The sequence below is a fragment of the Mytilus californianus genome, unplaced genomic scaffold (assembly GCF_021869535.1).
Source record: "Mytilus californianus isolate M0D057914Y unplaced genomic scaffold, xbMytCali1.0.p SCAF_30, whole genome shotgun sequence".
Lineage (NCBI taxonomy): Eukaryota > Metazoa > Mollusca > Bivalvia > Mytilida > Mytilidae > Mytilus > Mytilus californianus.
Genome location: NW_026262680.1, coordinates 2,567,314 through 2,589,072, shown reverse-complemented (window position 1 = coordinate 2,589,072; position 21,759 = coordinate 2,567,314). Strand labels below are relative to the sequence as shown.

The following is a 21,759-nucleotide window of genomic DNA, read 5'->3' as shown; positions in this document are numbered from 1 at the left end:
CATGATTTCTACTTAGATACTTGATGTTTATGTTGTTTAATGATTTCTGGTTAATATAAATTAAATGTTTTTTTCTGGTACCATCGCTTTCTGTTCCCGAAGTAAATTTCTGAGAACAATATGCAAATAAGATCAGTTGAAAATCAATATACTTGTATTGATCTTATTTTACTTAACCCTTTTGAGTAGTTAAATAACAGTCTGATTGCCTGTACGTTATTGTTCTGTAAGCTTTCTTTTTGCATAAATGGACATTTGAATATAAGATTGAAGAAAATCAAATTGATTTGCAAATTTTATAAACCTATTTTATGCAGCCTTTAATAAATGTTTTATTTTGCAATATCTAAAACGAATATTTTAATACCAATTAAACTGATATACCATTTTATTGTAATTCATTAATAACGACATGAATGTAAAAATTGTAGAACTATGGATGTATTATTTCCCTACCATCGTCCTTTGTAATTGCAGAAGATGTTTTAATATGTGTGCTGCACATGGTACAAACATATGATAAAAATAACAAATACTATACATATTTACATCTCTTAATTGAAATATCTTTCGTACATTTTAACATTACATTTAAATAAGTTCTACTCAATAACACCTAACAGGACAAAAAGAAAGTATGTTATTTTGTAAAATGTTTAGATTTTCTTTATCAATGTAAATTGGTATTCAAAAACAAATAAGAATCATCCATATGATTTCATGAAATAACTTGAGAATTAAAGCTGTATGCTGTCAAATAAAAACTAAGCAAATGTAGCAAGCTTATAGTATGTACGATCGAGTGTTCATGGCCGAAATTGATAGTTATTACTATCATAGTATTATGTTTAGTTTTCTGTGCACTTTTTTAGACACACATTTTAATTTTCGTAGTTTTTCTTTTGTGCATGGTATTATCTGTTTTTGATTGCCCCATCAAAATCTGCTTTTGTTAATTGTCATTTGGATCAAGAACTTTTAAATTTCCTTATGCTGTGGCGGAGTTGTTTGATAGATGCTTTTTGTGCTTCTTTGTTAAATGTTTGTTTGTTTTGAGATTGTGACACAGTGATGACTGCTGTACCCATATGTTGACAATGTTACCTATTATGTCTGTTTTGTTCACGCATCGTTGTAAATATAATGGAATTTGATGAAATTGTCATACAAGTGAGAGGTTTAGCGCTATAAAACCAGGTTCAATCCACTATTTTCTACATTTGAAAATGCCTGTTCCAAGTCAGGAATATGACAGTTGTTGTCCATTCGTTTGATGAATTTTATCATTTGATTTTGCCATTTGATTAGGGACTTTCCGTATTGAATTTTCCTCTGAGTTCAGTATTTTTGTTATTTTACTTTTTTGTATAGTTAAATATAACCTAATAAAATTTCAAGTTATGAAAGTTTGAATCAGCGAAAACAGTGTTTTATTGTATATGTTATTGCATGCTAGTTTTAAAGTTAACTTTTCTTCATATACTTATTCATATATCACACTGAGTTTTAATAGAATCACACTTGAATGTATGTGACTTTGTCACTTACTTGATTATATAGACGGAACGACATGTGTCTTATTTCTGAACTTTGTACAATTTATTTTATATTTTATATCGTATTAATAATTCATATACTTATTTCTCTTAATTAATAATTTCTTTAACTTTTGTTATGATTTTTTGACGCTATCATGATTTTGTCGACCATTTACTGTCTGTATCACAGATGACCAAGGGTTTCATTTCCATCGTCGAAGACTCAATCTGATCCTCCGTTCTGCCGGCGGTTCGTTTCGGATACTCCAGCTTCCTTATTCAATAAAATAAAAACTGATTGTATAGCTAGGAGTGCTAAACGTGGCTTTCAACACCAACAATCAATCAATCAACATTTTGTCCTTTACGACTGATACTTCGCCGAAACTTAAATACACCACAGAAATCAACATAAGTCAGTTTAAGGTTTGAACGACAACGTTGATCTCAAAAGCACAATACGATTTGAGAAATCGTAACAGAACCAATAAAAGACCGAAATCAAGTTTCTCTAATTTTTGTGCTATTTTCACATTTCTTGATCGGTGTGAGAAAAATATTTCTCCTCACTAATGAAATATCTGTTCTCGGCAAATGATTGGTCGAAATTTAATTATGACGTCAAATTTTCTTGATTTCTTCTGAATTTCACAATTGTCTCAACTCTTAAAAGATAATTCCGAGTTTAACAATGCCTTATAACTGTATATGTCATGCATATACCTTTAATAGAATAGATTCGGGTAATTGAAAAAATTTTAACGACAGTCAAGCATAACCTCTTGACCAATTTTTCTTGTTATGTAAGGTTAAACACTGAAGTCTGCATTCAGGTTCGAAAGGAAATCTACAAAATGTGTCAGTTCAAATGCAATATTTCTTCGGGAAATGCTGTTTAAAGTAATAAAGTCCTTTAACACGTTTAATTATGTCATTTTCTTATATAAGACATATTATATGCGTTGACCATTTCATTGCACACCACACATATTTTTAGAATAGCTTTCCTTTGGTACGCTTGATATTAAATTCTTCAGAAATCAATATATACAACTTTTGAAATCGTTGTAACCAAATGACAAGACAGCATCGCTGAGGGTAAACTTTCAAGGAAGTTGCAAACTGAATCTCCTGATTTTTTTATTCATCTTTAGTTTATATTTATTTTCTGTGTTTGTTTTTAAATACTTAGTTATCTCTGTAATTAAAGAAAGATTTGCATTTGGTAATTTATGTTTGATGTATAGAAGTAGAAACATTTTAGTGTTATCGTTTTTCTATCAATTTTTATGTTTACTTTATTTATATCTTTTCTTCGTTTTTCTCTCTCTTAACACCATGAATAGGTTGTCCAAGGGGTAAACATGGACGACATTGTAAACAAAATTGTGATTGTCGAGGAAGTACTTGTAATCCAGAAACGGGCCATTGCGTCTGTGAGGCAGGAAAACGTGGGAAACACTGTAAACATAGTGAGTTACAGCTAACAAAACTACTAATACTATGGACAAGCTATCCAATCAATTATTGCTGTAACTGGAAATTACTATATCAAGACAATTGAAAAATATAGAATGCGCAATTTCAGAATGTCAATATGGGTAATAGTTTCAAAGGCATACACCAAAACGTTATGAATGGTTCAATCTCTCTAAACAAATGAACTTAAACCAATGACATAACGTATAGTTCTTTGTGTGTACGAACATTGATAATACCCATAGTCCTTCTTTTTGAAACTGCAAATTGAAGGTTTTATAAGGAGTTCAAGAACAATAAGATATCTAAAAAGATATATGTGTTATCAGAGATTTGAAAATGATATAGACTTAACAATAGTATCGTAAATAAATTCAATTCTTCACACTCATATCTTAATATATTCATTGATAACTTAACTAGTAAATATACTTAGTAATCAGTGAATTGAGGTTTATATTACTCATCATCCTCCCAATATTATTTTATATATCAAGTTCTGGCATTACATTTAAAGTCTGTAAAGAATAAAAAAAAATCATGATACAGTAATTTAATATGGGATATGGAGAGGGGTATTTTAAAAGGAATAAACGAAAAGTTATTGAAAGTTTTTGTATTCACAGTAACAAAAATGAGGAATGTAGCAGTTAGGGACTTAGAAACTGTTGATTATAAACCACCTATCCAATCACTTCAATTAATGAAATAGGCACGAGTCTTAAAAAGATAAAGTTGTGTTTATTACAGAATGTCACCCTGGAAGTTGGGGAGTTAACTGTATGAAGAAATGTCGCTGTCAAAATGACGCAAAATGTGACCCTGAAACTGGGGAATGTATTTGTGCAGATGGCTGGTTCGGACGAGAATGCGAAGAAGGTGAGCTTCCTTAAATGAATTTTAGTAAAATATTTGATAATTAATCCTGTGTGTTTAAAGGACATTTTATGATTAAATTTGAGGCTGTATTAGTTAATACATATATATTTTAATCTCGTAAATCAGAAGTTACCAACCGAGAGAATAAAAATTCCGAGAGCAGCTCATAACCTCCCTTTTGGAAAATTCAAACTTGTTAAAATATTTCATGACCAAGACTAGGACATCTTCATTTAAAAAAAAACACAACTACATTATTTTACAAAAACACAAACGTACATGTCATTTCAAATATAATGGAATAGCTAATACCATACTATTGAAATATAAAATATCTATACTTTAATCCAGTTTGCCCTCAGGGAAGATTTGGTGCTCAATGTCTCTCTAGATGTCAGTGTGAAAATAAAGCATACTGTGATCCTATGAATGGTAAATGTAACTGCACTGCTGGTTGGCAAGGACAAACATGTGATCGGGGTAACTATATAAGCTACTTTCCAGAAGGAATTCTGATCGATTTTATTTCAATAGTTATCATAATGTCACATGTGTACAGATGTTCTGATATAATACTTATTAAAACAAAAGCTTTGTGAAATGTATTATTGAGGAAACGTTTTATAATATTCCATAACTGGTTAATATTTATTACAATTAAAGAAGAAAAACGAAAGACAACATGACTTGACAGATAGGGAGTTTTAAACACAAAAAAGGACGGGTAACATAATATTTCTTTTCAGGATGAGGTGTTCTTTGGAGTATAGTAGTGTTTTTCCTAGAAGATATAGATATTGTGAGAAAGTCTTATAATATTTTTAGGGTTGCGATGTAATTTCAGAAAGATATGGATATTTTCCAGAAACCTTCTTGTGTGTTTTATATGAAACTATTGTTGGTATTGTGTGAATGTTATGAAAAATTGCAGTTCTGTACCGAATGATGCATACATTTGAGTAAAGTTATAATTTCAGGAGGATATGGATATGTCAAGAAACCTTTTTGCCTTTATTTGACATTAGCCGTACATCCAGTATTTCCTAATAAGAACAATAAATTATAGAAATATAATTAAAACGTTATTTATTTATTAACTGAAATACTTGTTTACAGAATGTCATCCTGGTACTTTTGGAGCAAATTGCGCTCAAAAATGCGACTGTCACACTAGCGCAGAATGTGATCCTGTTATAGGAGAATGTGTCTGCGCCCCTGGCTGGAGAGGATCAAGATGTAACGAAAGTAAGTGTCAGTTTGTGCATGGTCCTGATCTTAATCGAGGTATAGTAAATATCAGCAGCAGTTCATATTTTCATTTACATCCGAGTTCTGTTTCATATAGAACATTTTTGTCAAGCCAGTTCCCGTTAACATTATTTTCTTTAGATATAAAAGGATAACACAAAAAAACAAAACTCCAAGTATTTCACTTCTTTTAGCACTTCGCTGACTTTGCATGTATTGAAAAAGACCACAAAGTCAAAATGAGTAACTGTAGAATACTTTTAGAGTCTTTCGGGTTCCTAAATTGTTTTAGTGCCATCAATAATTTTGTTTAGTAAACATTTGTTTTTCTTTTGTTTCCTTTACTATGAAAATTAGACTATCAATACTACGAATTGATTTGTAAGTCAAGTATTTTTGCACCCCTTTCATTTGAAATGCATACAGTATGATCCCATCTACAACAACATTATTGAATCAGAAAGACAAAGCCTAATGGCAATCTTTTGATAATTTTCCTTTATTTGCCATGATATTGTCGGTTTTTCTTTGACTAATGATTTTTGTTCTCCATTTGGTAGCTTCTGCTACTCTTTGAAATCCAAATGTAAGAAATGTCCACAAACATTTGATATGACATCAATTTTTACGAGGTTATTATATTATCAGTAAACAACTGTCGAATCAAAGTATTAACAGCTTACATCACTTTCCTGTCAATCTCGTTACAGAATGTAAAGAGGGAACATATGGACCCGGTTGTACACAGGAATGCAAATGTGTGAACGGAGCAATGTGCGATCATATAAGTGGTGCCTGTGTTTGCTCATCTGGGTGGAGAGGAAAGTTCTGTACAAAGGCGTGCCCAGAAGGCTTTTATGGTATGTCTCTTGTACGCCTCTCGTGGCGTTTATATTTGAAATTTGTCATACAGCCAGATAATTCATGAAATGAAATAATGGAGAAATGAGGTATACGTCAATTTAGAAAGCTACAACGCCATACATAAAAACCAGTAGGCATTAATAATGAGTATGCACACACAACGCGAAAAGTACGCAAGCAATTCTGCTACAAGGACATTTAAAGGGGTTCAAAATCCATAAGATTAAACCATGATGTTTGTATCACGTGGTCGATTTTCAAACGGTTTGTCCTGAAGCATCGTTTTATAAGACATTTATTGGCGAAATGATAATCTGGTGCAGTAAAATCGTACCGTTAATGTTGTTATAGAATTAGATTAAAAAAATCAAAGAATACGTTGTTATCGACAAGGTCATACACTAGAATGAAACTATTAACATTTGTTATGCATAAAAGGAAATAGGTTTATGACAGCAATCCAACGACACAAAAGATACACTGTAAGATTTCAATAATATACAAATACAAAATGTACATAAGAGATTATACAATAAATGTCACTACAAAACAAACATTTAATTCTACAATATTATATAACAAAAACACAAATACAAACGACATACAATATTTAATTTAATCTCACTAAGGAATTGACTGCAAGAAAGCATGTGACTGTGGAAATGAAGCCGAATGTAGCCATGTTGATGGAAAATGTGCGTGTGCTCCTGGCTGGATGGGAGGGAGATGTCGGAAGAGTTGTCCACCTGGAACGTATGGTCAGGACTGTACGGAAACCTGTGTATGTCATAACAATGGTACATGTGATCCCGTTAGTGGAACATGTATTTGTTCTTCTGGGTGGAAGGGAACCACTTGTGAAGAAGGTACAACTTATATTAGGAAGACTTATAATTAAGTGTTATAGTTTAAATGACAAAAACTTTATAGTTACGAAAAATTATTATTTTCTTTTCCTGTTTCTGCAGAGTACTTTTGACTCTTTAAAATTCAATACTTGTTATTGATCTTTCTTTTCAAGTCACTTATGCAATTTTTTTAGATTAAGACAGTTCAATTGTAATGGATCTCTTCTTATTTACAACATTAAATGTATATAGAACTGGTCTCAGCTATTTAGACCATATTCCTCCGAAAGTTGAAGTTTTATCGAAAATTACACTATAGTCCTTCTTTATTTGAGGGAGTATATTTTTGTTTTGTGTTTTAAGTCCTAGTGAAAACCAAATCTTTATGTTATATAAATCTAGAATGATGATATAATTGTATTACGACAAACGCATATGCATCATTTTCACTAATTGCTCTTTAGACCAGTTTACAGGGAGTCCAATAAGACATAACATGTTTATTGATATTCTGATATAAGACGGTTTGTTGTTTACTAATATTTATAATTAACAGGTTGTCCAAATGGGTTTTATGGTACTAACTGTTTGTATCGATGTTTCTGTATGAATGATGCCAAATGTGACAATATCAATGGAAAATGTGATTGTCCAAATGGGTACACAGGAAAGGCATGCGAATTAGGTGAGTTAATTGAGAAAACAATGGACATCATGGACGGATAGATTGGTTATTAATGTCCAGTGACAAATATTACCAGTATATTATATCGAGGAACATGAGCATATTATATACTAGATAATAAAGATTAGCCCGAAGTGCTAGTACAAGAGGTAGGGATGTAGGAAGACGTGTCACCTCAACCGGACACATTATTTTGACTCCTTGCTCGATCGCACGACCGAGAAATTGAAGATTTATAAACGTCGACTGTAACGACGTCTTAGGTAAGTTACCAATTTGACAACAGACATGAAAATAGAAAAATTTATAACTGTTAGCAAAACTCATGTTGATGTGCAAAACTTCGGGGAATTTTGAGACGTACAATGATTCAATTTGCTACAGAAGTTTAAAGAATAAGAGATATTAAGCCATGAAAATACACTTAAAAAGCTTATTCTCTTATCTTTATTAACATCAATGGATTTGTTGTTTTAATTTCGCTCAATTATTTCAGGTTGTGATAATTTCCATTATGGACCTAATTGTGCCCTGGATTGTGGTTGCATCAACAGCGAGTCATGTGATAGATTCACTGGTAAATGCAGCTGTAGTCCAGGTTATCGTGGTGAAAAATGTGATCTAGGTAAGTTGGTATGATTATTTAGATTCTTACCACTATCTGTTAATTATAGGATCGTTTCAGAAGTAATTGTTAGCCTCACTTAAGTGAAAAGGAAATGTCTGTATAAGAGGCACCGACTATTTAACATGTTATAATCAACAGTGTCGTCAAACAGGGTTGAATTTAAAATGAATGTGATAATAAACAAAAATTAAAGTAAAGTTAGAATATGTGATGTTTTGAAGGATATATTCAATTTTCAATCACTTGCAGAAATATTACTTTATTTTAAAGTTCTAATTGTTTGATGTATATTATTAACGTTTATCCTTATATATATTTTTCTTAACATTAATAGCGTGTCCTAAAGGTTTCTTTGGAGAAAATTGTATAGACACCTGTGATTGTCGCAACAATGCCACTTGTAATCATGAGAACGGAGAATGCATCTGCAAACCTGGATGGAAAGGCCGCTATTGTGACAAAGGTATTATTTATACTTAATACCATTTAGAGCCGTTTAAGAAATATTTCTCCATCTTTTTTTCAGTATTGCAAATGTACATTTTGTTTCGTCTTTTTATTATTTTCATTTGACCCAAATATTGCTTTTACAATTGGAAAAAGTCTTCAGTATCCTAATATCAATACTAAATGTTACCTTGCAGTTTGTGCCAGTGGTTTCTATGGTGATGATTGCAATGAAATATGTACCTGCGCAATAGATGATCCATGTGATCATGAGACAGGAGCCTGTAGATGTAAACCTGGAATGACAGGGAATTCATGTGAACAAAGTACGTACATATGGATAAACAATAATTTAATTGATATGAAATTAATGTTTAAAATATATCCAAAAAAATTTAAAGGAAACAAATTAAACTTTTAAATCTCTGTAAACATAGTCCATATAATTCCTTTTAGGATGTCCAGATGGAACGTACGGGGAAGAGTGTAGTCAGACATGTAACTGTACCGGGCATAACTTTGCCTGTAACCCCATCAGTGGACAATGTGTATGTAAACCAGGACACAGAGGAAAACATTGTTCCAGAGGTAATTAGATGTAAAGCATTTTCGTCACAAAGAATACGCTATTATTCTTTTTTGTAGATTGTCATTTCTAAGTATTTTATCTATAGAGACTTGCAATTAATTAGTCAGGTAAAATTGTTTTATATGTAGTCAATAGAGGACGACTTTTATCCAAACAAGGATTTAAAGAAGTAGTTATTTTACAACCTAACATCAGGGAAAGGGTTTTTGTATAGAACGTGAAATCCTTGTCTACAACGATCTGTTTATAAATCGAAAACCTGTCAAAACTAAGGTTTTGTGTGGTGATAACAATGATAGTTATTCTTTAGTAATTTTACCTGTTTTAACACCTGGGTAAACAGAGGAAATGTCTATGGTCCGGAAAGAATCTGATTTAGACAGGTTCAACATTTCGTTTGTAAATTTATAGATTATCAAGAAACTGAGGTTCCAACTCCCTAAGTCAAAGTTGACCCTTGATGGATTTGGCTATTATTCTTTTAGTCATTTTTAGTCATGTTGTTCTTCACATGTTTCGGTCTTACACGTATCCGGTGAAGTTTAATTCAGAAGTGTTTTGAACCATAAAAGTTATCAAATTTTATTTGCGATTTTTTTAAAGACAGGTTTTACTATACATTTAATTTTCAATGCTTCCACATTTAACAAAATTAATCTGTTAGCTAGTCAGTAAAGATTGTCATGTATAGAAGATCAAAATACTTTAAAGTAAGAGACAGGTAAACATAATTATTAATTTCGATTCTTTTACATGTGTTTCTTTTGTTAAAACTTACTTAAGAATAGAAAGAAGTTTTCATCATTACGATATTCATCTTGTCATATTGATAAAAAAAGATCAAATACTTTCTTAATTAATATTACTTCGCAAATGTTTGTAGAAATAAAAAAACATGAAACATTAGATTATGCATATTATGAATAAAAACTACCGAACAAACCATACTAAATTTCTTGTATCGCTGAAACTTCTAAACAAGACAAGACTTTGCATTTCTTGATTTTTTTTACATGAGACATCTTCATTTAGTTACTTGTACTACTAATTTACATTTCCTACTAACTTGCTGCTTGGAATATAGTTACTAAGCCAACTAAGCCAAATAAAAAACATAGGAAAGGTAGAAAAACTCGTCATCGGAGAAAGCTGAGACGAAAAGCAAAATTAGAATTGGAAAGAAATGAAAGATCGGGTATGTGAATTATTCAAATAAATAATTTTGATGAGGTTTATTTTCCAGTATTTACGATTGATTGTTTGTACCTTATACAATTTAGAATCAAGATGTTAACCAATATCAATGTACAAAAAAAGGATTTGAATCATTAAGAAAGAAGAGTTCCATACATTATTAGTTTTAATGCTTAACATCGTTGGTTCGAAACTGTACTGTTGCTTATAATTGCTTACATCCAATTTATTTGAACTTTGGTGGATAGTTGTCTCATTGGCAATCATACCTAATCTACTTATTTTTATAGTGCTTAATGGTATTATATAGGCCATCGAACTTAAACAAATTACATGTTACATCTTTGTTGATTGAAATATCAATATAATATGATAAAGTTTTAAAATATATTATATTCCTGATTAAGGAACTTTTACATTTGAATATTCCCCGTTACTTCTTTTCTGTTGAATTATTTACTTACTCTTTGTGTCAAGGTCACCATATAATTCAATATAACATCATTAAGCGTTATTCATTTTAGTGAAATGAAAAGTTTAGTTTTTGTGTTAAACACCCTAACCATCATGTTGCTGGTAGTTAAAAACTGTGAATATTTTTAAATACTATTCATAAATAATTATAATTCCATTGGTTTGATTTGGTGAAAAAAGTGAGTGGTTATTCATGAAATTGAGTAGTGAGGAAAAAGCCAGGTGGCAATACCTTCACTCTGAAATACTCACACTTCTTGAAAATCAGTTGTCTTTAAATTCGACTCGAACTAATGTTCCTTTACCATGCATAAACAATTACAGAAGTCCTCTCAGTAGTTTTCAACTATCAATTTATTTTTTTTGTATATTTGTTGCTATATTTGTAGCTTCATTAAATAACCAATTTCGAGATTTTAGATAATAAATATCATTTACAATTTTGCCAAAACCATATCCAGGTGCTTCAAATAACTAATACCATCCGCTCAAAAAAAAGACGAGTTTAATGCATTTTGGAATGTTATCAGTTTGATAAGCTTTTCATTTTGTGTAGTAGGTTTATGGCTTTGTATTCTTAGAACCTCTATTATCCCCTAATTTTATATCAATTACTTATAACTTGCAAACTAACTTTCACAATCAATTGACTATAGCTTATGAATGGACTGGTATGTAAAATGGAAATATAGATGTAGTACAAAAGATCCTTCATTATTGAAATATTATTAGAAGATCAATGGCTTACATTTTATTTTATGTTGCATGTCGGCAATACAGTGTATTGGAAAGAGAAGGCAGACATGAGGACGTATTTTTATCAATAGAATTCCTCATAAAGTCAAATAATAATCTTTTAACGAATACAATTAGGTTCAGAAACGATAGAATATATTGTTTGAAAATTTCAAATTCATTAAAACTGACGTGTCTGTGTTTTTCTAATACATGTAGACTTTCAGCTTGATTAGCACATTCAATTACTGAATTGCAATAGTAGACTAGAATTTGTGTGCACTCTAACTTTCTTGAAATAAAATTCTTTGTAAGAACATTTTTCCTTTTGATTTTCTTGGTGGTTTCTGTAGATAAAAAGTTTTCGACTCATTCATTAAAATTCCAACAAAAATACCAAAGAAATTAATATGTAAATGATATTTCCAAGTTTACTATGAAAGTGAATTTATGATTTTCCTTTTTCATGTATAATGGCACCTTACAAACATAAATATTTTCTAGTATGTTAGCTAAATGTATGTTCATTTCAATTTTTTGCAAGAATATTTATTTCGTTGCTTAGGAACACATTGACATATATTTATATATGATGTATATATCATTATTCATATATAATTTCTGTTTACTAGGTCTTTACTTCGTATTTTTTCTTCAGTCTTTAAGCTTGTTAATAATGTCATAATCTGTCCCATGGGTTGTATTTGAAAATATTTACAAAGTTTTACATTTAGGTAGACATTTTTGTTACTTGTTTTAAACACAGAAGTTATATACACACGCAAAATAGCGTTGCTGTATTTCTATGTCATAAAAAATTTCGATATCCATCTGATTTATCCAACAAGAAGTGAAAAAATAAACATAAAGACCATACCTTTTCGTTTAGTTTTGCATAAGTGTCCCAACCATTAAAAGCGTTCGGCATCGCAATTAAATTTGCAATTAACTGTTGAAAATTGATACTTTGGAAAGATATGCATTATTTACTTAAACCAGAACAATGTATTACAATGTATTACCCCTAATTCCTTTAATAGCAAGTCTTCAAGTTTATACCTACATAATCAAGATCTTGACTCAGGAGTCATGTATGTCAAAGTGTCCATAAGATATAACCTTTTCTTTGACGTGTAATTTGAATACATTTTTAATTCTACAGGTTGCAAAGAAGGACATTTTGGGGCTAACTGTGATCAGGTTTGTCAGTGTAAAAATGATGCTTTTTGTCATATTGTTACTGGAGCATGCACATGTAAAGATGGATTCATTGGTCCTACTTGCAATGAGTCATGTCCTCCTGGGAGGTACGGTCCAAACTGTGGTCTGACATGCAACTGCCAGAATAAAGGATCATGTGACACGAGAACGGGACAATGCATATGTACTCCAGGTTACCATGGAAACAAATGTCAAAATAGTGAGTGTTTTTAATAATGATTATACTATTTTGCCTGAACTTGAAATAATTTAAACAAAATTAAATACTCACATTCAACCAAACAGCTAATATATAGTTACAGTAAGGAAATTACTAAAAGAAACAAAATATTAAAACATGTGTAATTTTGTTTTCAGTGTGTGAAAATGGAAGATACGGGATTAACTGCACTGAAGTTTGTGGCTGCTCTGAAAATAGTCATTGTGATCACGTGACTGGGAAGTGCAATTGCAATCTTGGATGGATGGGCGAATCATGTGATCAGATGTGTCCACAGGGAAGATTTGGTCCAGGATGTATTCATACTTGCAACTGTCGTAACAGGGCCACATGTGACCCTATATCAGGATGTTGTGGTTGTACCTCAGGTTTCTATGGTCAAAGTTGTGAACTAGGTAAGAGAAAAGACGCAGAAGAGTACATATCTAATAATTGTGGCTTTGAATAGGGATTACAGAATACTCAGTTTTATTTGTTCTCAAATGTTTGTGCAAGTATTATATTTGGATTTTAAGATATTTTGGCATCGAGCATTATTAAACTAATTGTCGAAATGAGTATCTGATGCAGTAAAATATTATCTTATTTGGTTTAATTTTCATTTTGTACTCTTAATGTCTTAACTCCATATGTCTTAACTCCATATAACCAGATTTACTTGTGAAAATATATAGTAACATATACCTTCATTTCTTATGGAATAAAATAGAATATACTGCGTCAATTCATACAATGGATAAAAACTTTATATTTCATGCAAACTATGTCTTAAATCCTGTAAACTTTGACTGCCAGATTTGTGAAAGAATTACTTGAATTGACACACAAGATATGAAAGTTAAATGTTACATTTTTTGGTTCTTCAGAGTGTCCTGTTGGTAGTCATGGACCATACTGTTCTGAAGAATGTGATTGTGTTAATGGAGGGAAATGTAACGCCATGACAGGCCAATGTAAATGTCCTCTTGGTTTTATTGGAGATCAGTGCGAAACACGTAAGTTAACACTTAAGCTAAACAGAGGGATTTCTGATAAACGATCAGATTTGAATAGAAAAAAAAAACAATTATTTAAATCCTTTGAAACATGTATGTTGCATCAAGTTAGGGACTTCATTACATTATGACCCTTTTTTTAATTCATTGACTGGCATGAGACACAGATTACTTTTCAATATCATAATAGTAATATTAGTAAAAAAATATCTTGTATCTGATACTTGAAACATAGAGTTTGACATTTTTAGAATGTAAAAGAGGCACGTTTGGCCGCCACTGCAGAGAGACGTGTGATTGTGGTGAAGCCGAGTGTGATCATATAACAGGAAACTGTATTTGTCCATCAGGATCAACAGGACCTGACTGCAGAAAAAGTAAGAATTTCGATTTCTTTATTTACTTTATTTAGTTTTAAGAAACCTTGTCATTTTATAAATTTATAAATTATAAAGAAACTATGGTTTGTTCTCCCTCAGGCAAAGTTGACATTTAATGAATTTAGCTATTATTTTAGGTCCTCTTTTAGTCATATAGTTCTTCAACTGTGTCGGTTATTATGTATCCTTGGTTTCAAATATTGGCACTGAGCGTTTCTAGTGAATTGAAATCTAGAAAAGTGCTTCAGACGCATAAAATTTATAAAGTGTTTTTTTTAAATTCTTATCAAGTAATAACCACACAGTAAAGTCTATATTTCTGAAAGGATATAATGTAATATATAAGCAAAAAGTTCTATTTTAGTTTTAACAATTTTTAAACAAACATATTAGTCAGTTGCTTAATAATAATGTTTTATATATGTAAGAATATTAGAATATATAAAATGTCTGCTTTCAGCATGCAGCAAAGGTCGTTTTGGTCCCAATTGTGAATATTTCTGTGACTGTGATAATGAAGGAACATGCGATCCATTGTCTGGTACCTGTTTATGCCAAGAAGGATTTATAGGTCCAAAATGTGAATATAATGCAGGTGAGTAAATATATATATAAAATTAAATATACATAACAAACTATGGATGCGCTGAATCCGAATTATCACAATAAAAATGTATTTTAAATAAAATGTATTCTTTCCATTTGATAATACATATTGTTTACACTATATTTCACCTCGCAATACACTGTCAATTCTGGTAAAATGGTTAGATTCATTTTTTTTTTTATTTCATCATCAAAATGTAGGAGCTGTGTAAACTAATAAAACATATTTATATATATATATATGTAAAATTAAAAATGTTAGTATGATAAACAGACATTTTTGTGAATACAATACATACAATGTACTATATACAACGATACTAAATATATGTGCACTTCTTTTACGTTTTAATTTTAAATTAATTGTGCATTGAATACTAATAGCGCACGGTACTTTTGAAAAATTCTTTAGATTTTCCTGTTGAAATGTTTACACTATTACTTCGAAATTGTTTGGTTTTTTGAGGCACAAAACATTTAGATAAAGTATCCATTAGACAATGAGTTTCAAATCTGGGTCGACAATAATGTTTTTCGATCCTACGTCAGTTTGGCAATATATAATGCAACATTATTTCTTATAAACATAGTTTGGTTAAAAGTTGACATTTCTAAATGTAGAAATGTAATTGAAAATTAGTTTATTTCTGTGTGACGTCTTTAACAGAGAAAACAAAATAAGTCATATTGAATGCTACTTTCAATCTTATAAGTTGGTCTAGTCAGCAACCTGAATCATTCACATCATAAAACTCATTGAATATGTTTTACCTACAGATGACGACACCACATTACAGATGCAATCTATATATTTGTAAGCACATGTCATTAATGCATGATTTGATCTCATCAGTCAGCCATAGTGAACAGTCATTTCAATACATATAGATTTTACTTTCGGAATTTAGCAATTATTTTGCTCTGTCAACTTGATTTATCTCGACCTTTTCAAAAACTTTAATTGGCAATATTATTTTTTTACAAACATAAATGAGTATAATTATCATTGATTTGTTGGGCGGAACGGAAATCTGACTGTTTGTGTTATTTAAAAATATTTAATTCATTTTTGTTTTCCCATCAAATACGTTGATTACATGTTAATTTAGTTCGTATAAGATATTCAACATTCTTAGTAAACTTGAACTGAAATGAATATTACATATATTACAAAACTTTGCCCGAATAAAATTCATTCAACATAGTTTGGGCAATTACACATCACAACAATTCACTTTATAAGTATATAAATACGGTTCATTACAAGTAAAAATGTTGTGACTACTTTAAGAACAAGATTGAAATGACTGTCTCAACAATTGGTTTAATAGTAAACGATTTAATAATAGTTTGTGTTTGAATTCATTTCGTCTTGCCTTTTTTTTATTGTCTGATTAATTTCTCACTATCATGCATTTAAGTAAATTTTGTTTGTTACTATGAATAAATCACTGTTATTAACAAAGCTTGTGTCATTGGACTTTGGTTTGCATTTTGTTTTTGTTTGGAATTATTATTTTAATTTGCTGGTGTTTGGCTTACTATCTAATGAAAGCCCTGGCTGAGATGATTTGTTTGGGCTTTTACTGTTTTTTGTTTTGCTTTACTGAAATGTTGGTCATTACTATGAGAATGATTAAAATTAAAGTATTTTGTGATAAAACAAAATATCGATGAATTAAAAAAATGTAAAAAATCAAAATGAATAGTGCCTTTCTTAAACTAATAATATTTTCAAAATTCTATTTTGTTGGGGGGATCAACGTACCATACAAGGTTCATCAAAGATACGAACAGATATGGTTTATTTTTTGTCAAATGTGAAGCTACCTTCGTTCTATATCTACCAAACTAGAAAGTATTAAATAAAACTTTTTAATATAAAATAGCATGAGTTGAATTAAGAAACAAAACCCATTAAAAAAAGAAATATATGTAAAATCTCTTTTGTAGCATGTTTCCCATTCAGTATAAAGAGATTTCAATAAAGCTTCATTTACTTTTATATGTCATGCAGCATTTAAAAAGCTATGAACCATGCATACACATTATGTTAACAAACCAGCTTCTTGGATTGTTTATCTGAATAAGAAAATGGAGAAAATTATGCAAAATATAGTATTGATATATATGAAAACATGCAAAGGTCTTTTATGAAATCAGTTAATCGGGGTTAACCTTTTATGTTTCTCTATTATATACCGATTCAAATTTACCGATATTTGATAAGTGTAAAGGATTAAAATACATATTTTCTCTTGATTTCATTATTTTTGTTTTATACAAATGAACACTTTTATATTTTCACGACATACATGGATTAACTGACATTATTTGGTGTAATGGCGAAAATCAGCAATATTTATGAAATGATTGATAATGTTCTTTTTCTTTCAGTACCTGATGGTCCAATCAGAGGTGATATACCATGGGCTTTGCTATATTACAACTATGGAAATGGAAAGAAGTGAACAAAGGGAGATTACTCATAAAATGGGAGATTACTCTCGGCTGGGTGCTAAAATGCAATCTTTCATTTTGACATTTATATGATCTCATTATATATTCGCTTTAATATTGTTTAACTGTGATTTGTACATAAGTTGAAAGGAAGAAAGGTGCATATGCTATGATTTTTTTTTTAAATTCACAAAATTATATTTCAAGAGAATAGGCCTGGGTTAGGGGAGATAACTCTCTTGAAATCATTAATGTGTTTTATCAATGCTTTTTAAGCATTCATGTGATACAATAATCTGATTTCTCAGAAGCTTACAGTATAATGATGAAAATGTTTGACACAAAATTACAAGTTACTGTTAAGAGTAATGTCCCTTTGCTCAGTTGTTTGGACTTAAACCGCGAAAGCAATTCTAACAGCATATTTTAATTGACTAGGAAACATTCCAAATTGAGATCAGGATGCCAAATGAAATTGAAACGTTAAATATTATAGTTATTTTTTTAGATATGCAGATAGATTAACATAGGTTTATTGTAAATAAGAAAGTAAAGTTAAAGTATTAATGCATACCAAAACAATGGAGGTTTAGCCATTTGTCAGGACTAATTTATTATTGATAATAATGTGTATAAACTAAAAATCCAAATTTAATCTAATAAAATACTCATTTATTTGTATTAATTCTAACCATTGTCTATACATGAATATATTTCTAGTCAATGTGTATGCAAGCTTCATCAATTTCTTATGTATATATACAACATACATGGATTACCCGTTTTATAAGTAAACTTGCATAACTTGCAATTAATGCGGACAGAATTTTTTGTATTCTTATGAATTGGTTTATCATTTAATATCAATCAGTAGTCATCCTTAATTGACGAACGATGAGAAAATCGTTTTTTTTTACCAATTGCAAAACTGGGTATAATAAAAATATGATAGTATGTGCATTCGAGCAAAACATAGTATGTAGATTTCAATAATACTGAAAGGGAAAGCAAAATATTTTGAAATTAGCCTACTGGAAAAAATAGACAGTATTTCACTGTTAGGATAAGACTTTACAAATATAACATGTTATATGCATCTAATGTAGAATAAATGATCGGAGATAAGAGAAGGTGGAGACAAAACATTTATTAAAACAATTGATAAGACGAATGAGATATAGCTTAAATGTCGTTCTTAACAATTTGATAAATTGTTTCTGCTGGGACAACTGAAAATTAAATTTATTATAAATAACTTATTGTCATGATTTGAATCATGGATTATTAGTATGTTCATGGTATGTCAGATTTATTTTGTGTTATGGCTGATCATAATATTATGATTTATTATGTATATATGTTGTAATATTCATTTTGTCAAGTTTGGGACAATTTTAAGCCAGTATGTTCATTTGAGTTTTATTTCATGTTTCAATCAATTTCATAACACTTAAATGAATCATTCAAGTGTTTTATTCATTTGAGAAATCCATTTGGAATCATAACATATCAAATATTTTACATTTATTGTGCACATTATTGAGATGATTGTTTATACGTTTTTATTGCTTATATGTACGGTGCTGTATTTGACAAAAAAAAACGTGAAATAATTACCATTTGGTAACAGTTAACCTAGTGCTAATATCATTCTTAAGAATTATGATTCTTAATTTATCTTATATTTCACCATTTAAAATCCTATTTAATTTCATATCGATATATATCTTCTAGCATTTGTTCAGTAATAAAAACACAGTAATGTTAAATTATTTCTGAATCTATAGTAACAAAAAGACAAACAACCCACACACAAATAAAATCAACATATGTAGTTTGAAAGTTTAACTGTTATATATCTGTATGAGTGTGAAATATTGTCATATTGACTAGAATGAGTATCTCCTTGTCCTGAATCTATTTTATATAGGAAAGTTGGAAATCAATTTTTTCTCACATGTTTCCTTTTCTTTTTATTGAAAGGTAAATATTATAATATCAGAAATTGCGTTTTATGTCACTACTATTACTACTTGTAAAAAAGAGAATCTCTCTTCATCTTCACTCCTCGGCGTTTTCGAAAATTTTGTTTTCTGTATCTGACGCTAGAGAAGATAACACTATTTTATTGATTGATGAAAAAAAAATATTATTCATTTTAAATGCACAGCTTCATAAAATTGTATATATTTCATAAAAAGATGATTATAACAAAGGAAAAACGGCTGTTTCAGATTTTTAAAAGATAAACCTCTTTTGATAAAAAAAAAAAACGACATTCAAGCGAAAGATTGTTGATAAACATGACAAATATTTTTTATATGAATTTGAGGCAACATTAGTTTACTGATGTTATTATATATAACCATGGCAACCAAATAAAAACTAACTATTTTGTTTACGCAAACATAAGTTAATTTATTGATGTGTTGTTGTCTCACTGACGTGATTTTACATCTCTTAGTAAAATTTAGTAAAAACACAGTTCGTAGTTTGATTCACGAGGTTAAGTGATCCCCAAGAATCTAGACAAGATCAGTTAGTGTTATTAAATCAATGAATAGAAACTATTATGTTTATTCGTGTATGTGTGTAGTTGACTGCCATAAACATTCGAGGGGGAGGGGACTATGCAAAGTATTAACTTATTTAAAAGCAAAACTTATAAATCAAATCTATGAAATATACAGTACTATGTGAGCGATATTGATTTTACCTCATAGCAGTCGTTTGATACTTTGATGTTAGACCATTTAAAATAGTGTCAGTAATGTATTAAATGATTCAATCACAATATTGAAATATAGAGGTATCGATATTATTTGTTATAAAATGTATGACTGTAAAGAAATTCAAACTAAAGATAGCAAAATACATTGTATAACGAAGCAACTAAAAGCAAAGAAAATACTCAAACCATTTTCCTTTACTTGTGGTTCTTAAGCATACAGTTTTTTTTATATAGTGCCATATTCGCTTGTGACGTAAGACTTCATAGCCGTTAATAACAATATAAATATTACTTTTAACGTGGGTTTGTTTTACAGCGAAAGCTTTATCATATCAAAGATTAAAAATCACACGTTAATTTATTATTTTACTGATACATAATTAATTTTGGATATAACACGTCTTCAGATTGGCTTAAAGTTTTTTGTCTATCAGCTCATAGACATAATTTTGTCATGTGACCGTGACGTCATCAACGTTTTTTTCATGATTTACTCCTTAGAAATGGAATTTAGAATTAAGTTATAAGGAATGACTAATACTTTTTCTGTCTATGAAAAAATAACCTCAAAAATGTGGTACACACTGAATAACCCGCGTAGCTCGATGGATTAACTGAATCCATCATTGTTAACATTTATTTTATCAGGCACGGTCTAGCTTTCGTGTGCAAATCAACTTCCTTTTTTGGAAATAAATAAACAATTTATAATATTTTTTTATTTTGTGGATCAGTAAACAAAAAACACTTTCTCAGTATCTTTATAAATACCAATCACCCAGTCGCAAAATCCTTTGGAATCTTTGGAGTCTTCATGCCACCGTGAAAACTCGTCTTCTGGTTTCATTTTCTAATCACTATGGCAAAAATTCAACCATGCTTTTCTTAAAGTTGTGTTAAAAGAATGTATAGTTTGACAAAAAATACTATATTTCGTAATACATAATTTGATGACCAAATTACAAAACTTTTCTGCTTTTGTCATTGGCATTTTATTTTTTTGGATATAAGAGATTAATATTCAACATTAATAATGTTTCCTCTGCTCAACGTTCTTACATTTGTAAGATAACTTTCAAACATACAAATAATCTTGTACAAAATGTATAAAATCTGGATTATTCACGGAATAGATATGACTATGGTAAAGGTCAACTCGTTTACCTCGAATACCATCTGATATTTGATATGAATTCATATTAGCAAGTACATAGCATCGGTTATATGTTAATTTGTTCTTTTTGTTTTTGTGATCAGGGATATACTGATCAATAAAAAAATTTAAAAAAAATTACACTAAAACTTGTGTTTTTCTTTTATTTACATGTTATGAAAAGAATTCAGCCAATTCAAATCAATAAAATGCGAAACAGCTAGTAATTAACAAAATTAATTGATGGATAACTTGATATCAAAGGAAAGTTGATTGTTAATAAGACTTATCATCGATTTTGTACTTACCATAATCAACAAGACGTTACCACAGGTAGAGCAGGGTCTGCATACTTTTCTATCAAAGTGTGGACGGAGGTCATTCA

At 30.0% G+C, this 21,759-nt stretch overlaps 1 protein-coding gene across 4 annotated transcripts in view; it reads left to right on the top strand.

The window, feature by feature from the left end:
* The window catches only part of LOC127736414 (multiple epidermal growth factor-like domains protein 6), a 133,487-nt gene extending 111,964 nt beyond the window's left edge, over positions 1–21,523 (top strand). For 2 of the 4 annotated variants that reach the window (XM_052246956.1, XM_052246959.1), the window contains 19 exons: positions 2,885–3,010; positions 3,768–3,896; positions 4,248–4,376; positions 5,013–5,141; positions 5,855–6,004; positions 6,638–6,874; positions 7,413–7,541; positions 8,038–8,166; positions 8,504–8,632; positions 8,814–8,942; positions 9,073–9,204; positions 10,290–10,400; positions 11,530–11,544; positions 12,771–13,028; positions 13,187–13,444; positions 13,916–14,044; positions 14,296–14,421; positions 14,885–15,019; positions 17,428–21,523. In XM_052246956.1, the coding sequence (XP_052102916.1) occupies positions 2,885–3,010; positions 3,768–3,896; positions 4,248–4,376; positions 5,013–5,141; positions 5,855–6,004; positions 6,638–6,874; positions 7,413–7,541; positions 8,038–8,166; positions 8,504–8,632; positions 8,814–8,942; positions 9,073–9,204; positions 10,290–10,400; positions 11,530–11,544; positions 12,771–13,028; positions 13,187–13,444; positions 13,916–14,044; positions 14,296–14,421; positions 14,885–15,019; positions 17,428–17,501 (2,654 nt within the window). In that variant the 3' untranslated portion in view covers positions 17,502–21,523. Of the gene's footprint in view, positions 1–2,884; positions 3,011–3,767; positions 3,897–4,247; positions 4,377–5,012; positions 5,142–5,854; positions 6,005–6,637; positions 6,875–7,412; positions 7,542–8,037; positions 8,167–8,503; positions 8,633–8,813; positions 8,943–9,072; positions 9,205–10,289; positions 10,401–11,529; positions 11,545–12,770; positions 13,029–13,186; positions 13,445–13,915; positions 14,045–14,295; positions 14,422–14,884; positions 15,020–15,807; positions 15,845–17,427 lie in introns of all 4 variants that reach the window. The other 2 variants (XM_052246957.1, XM_052246958.1) reach the window with 2 other exon arrangements.
* The last annotated feature ends 236 nt before the right edge of the window (positions 21,524–21,759 follow it).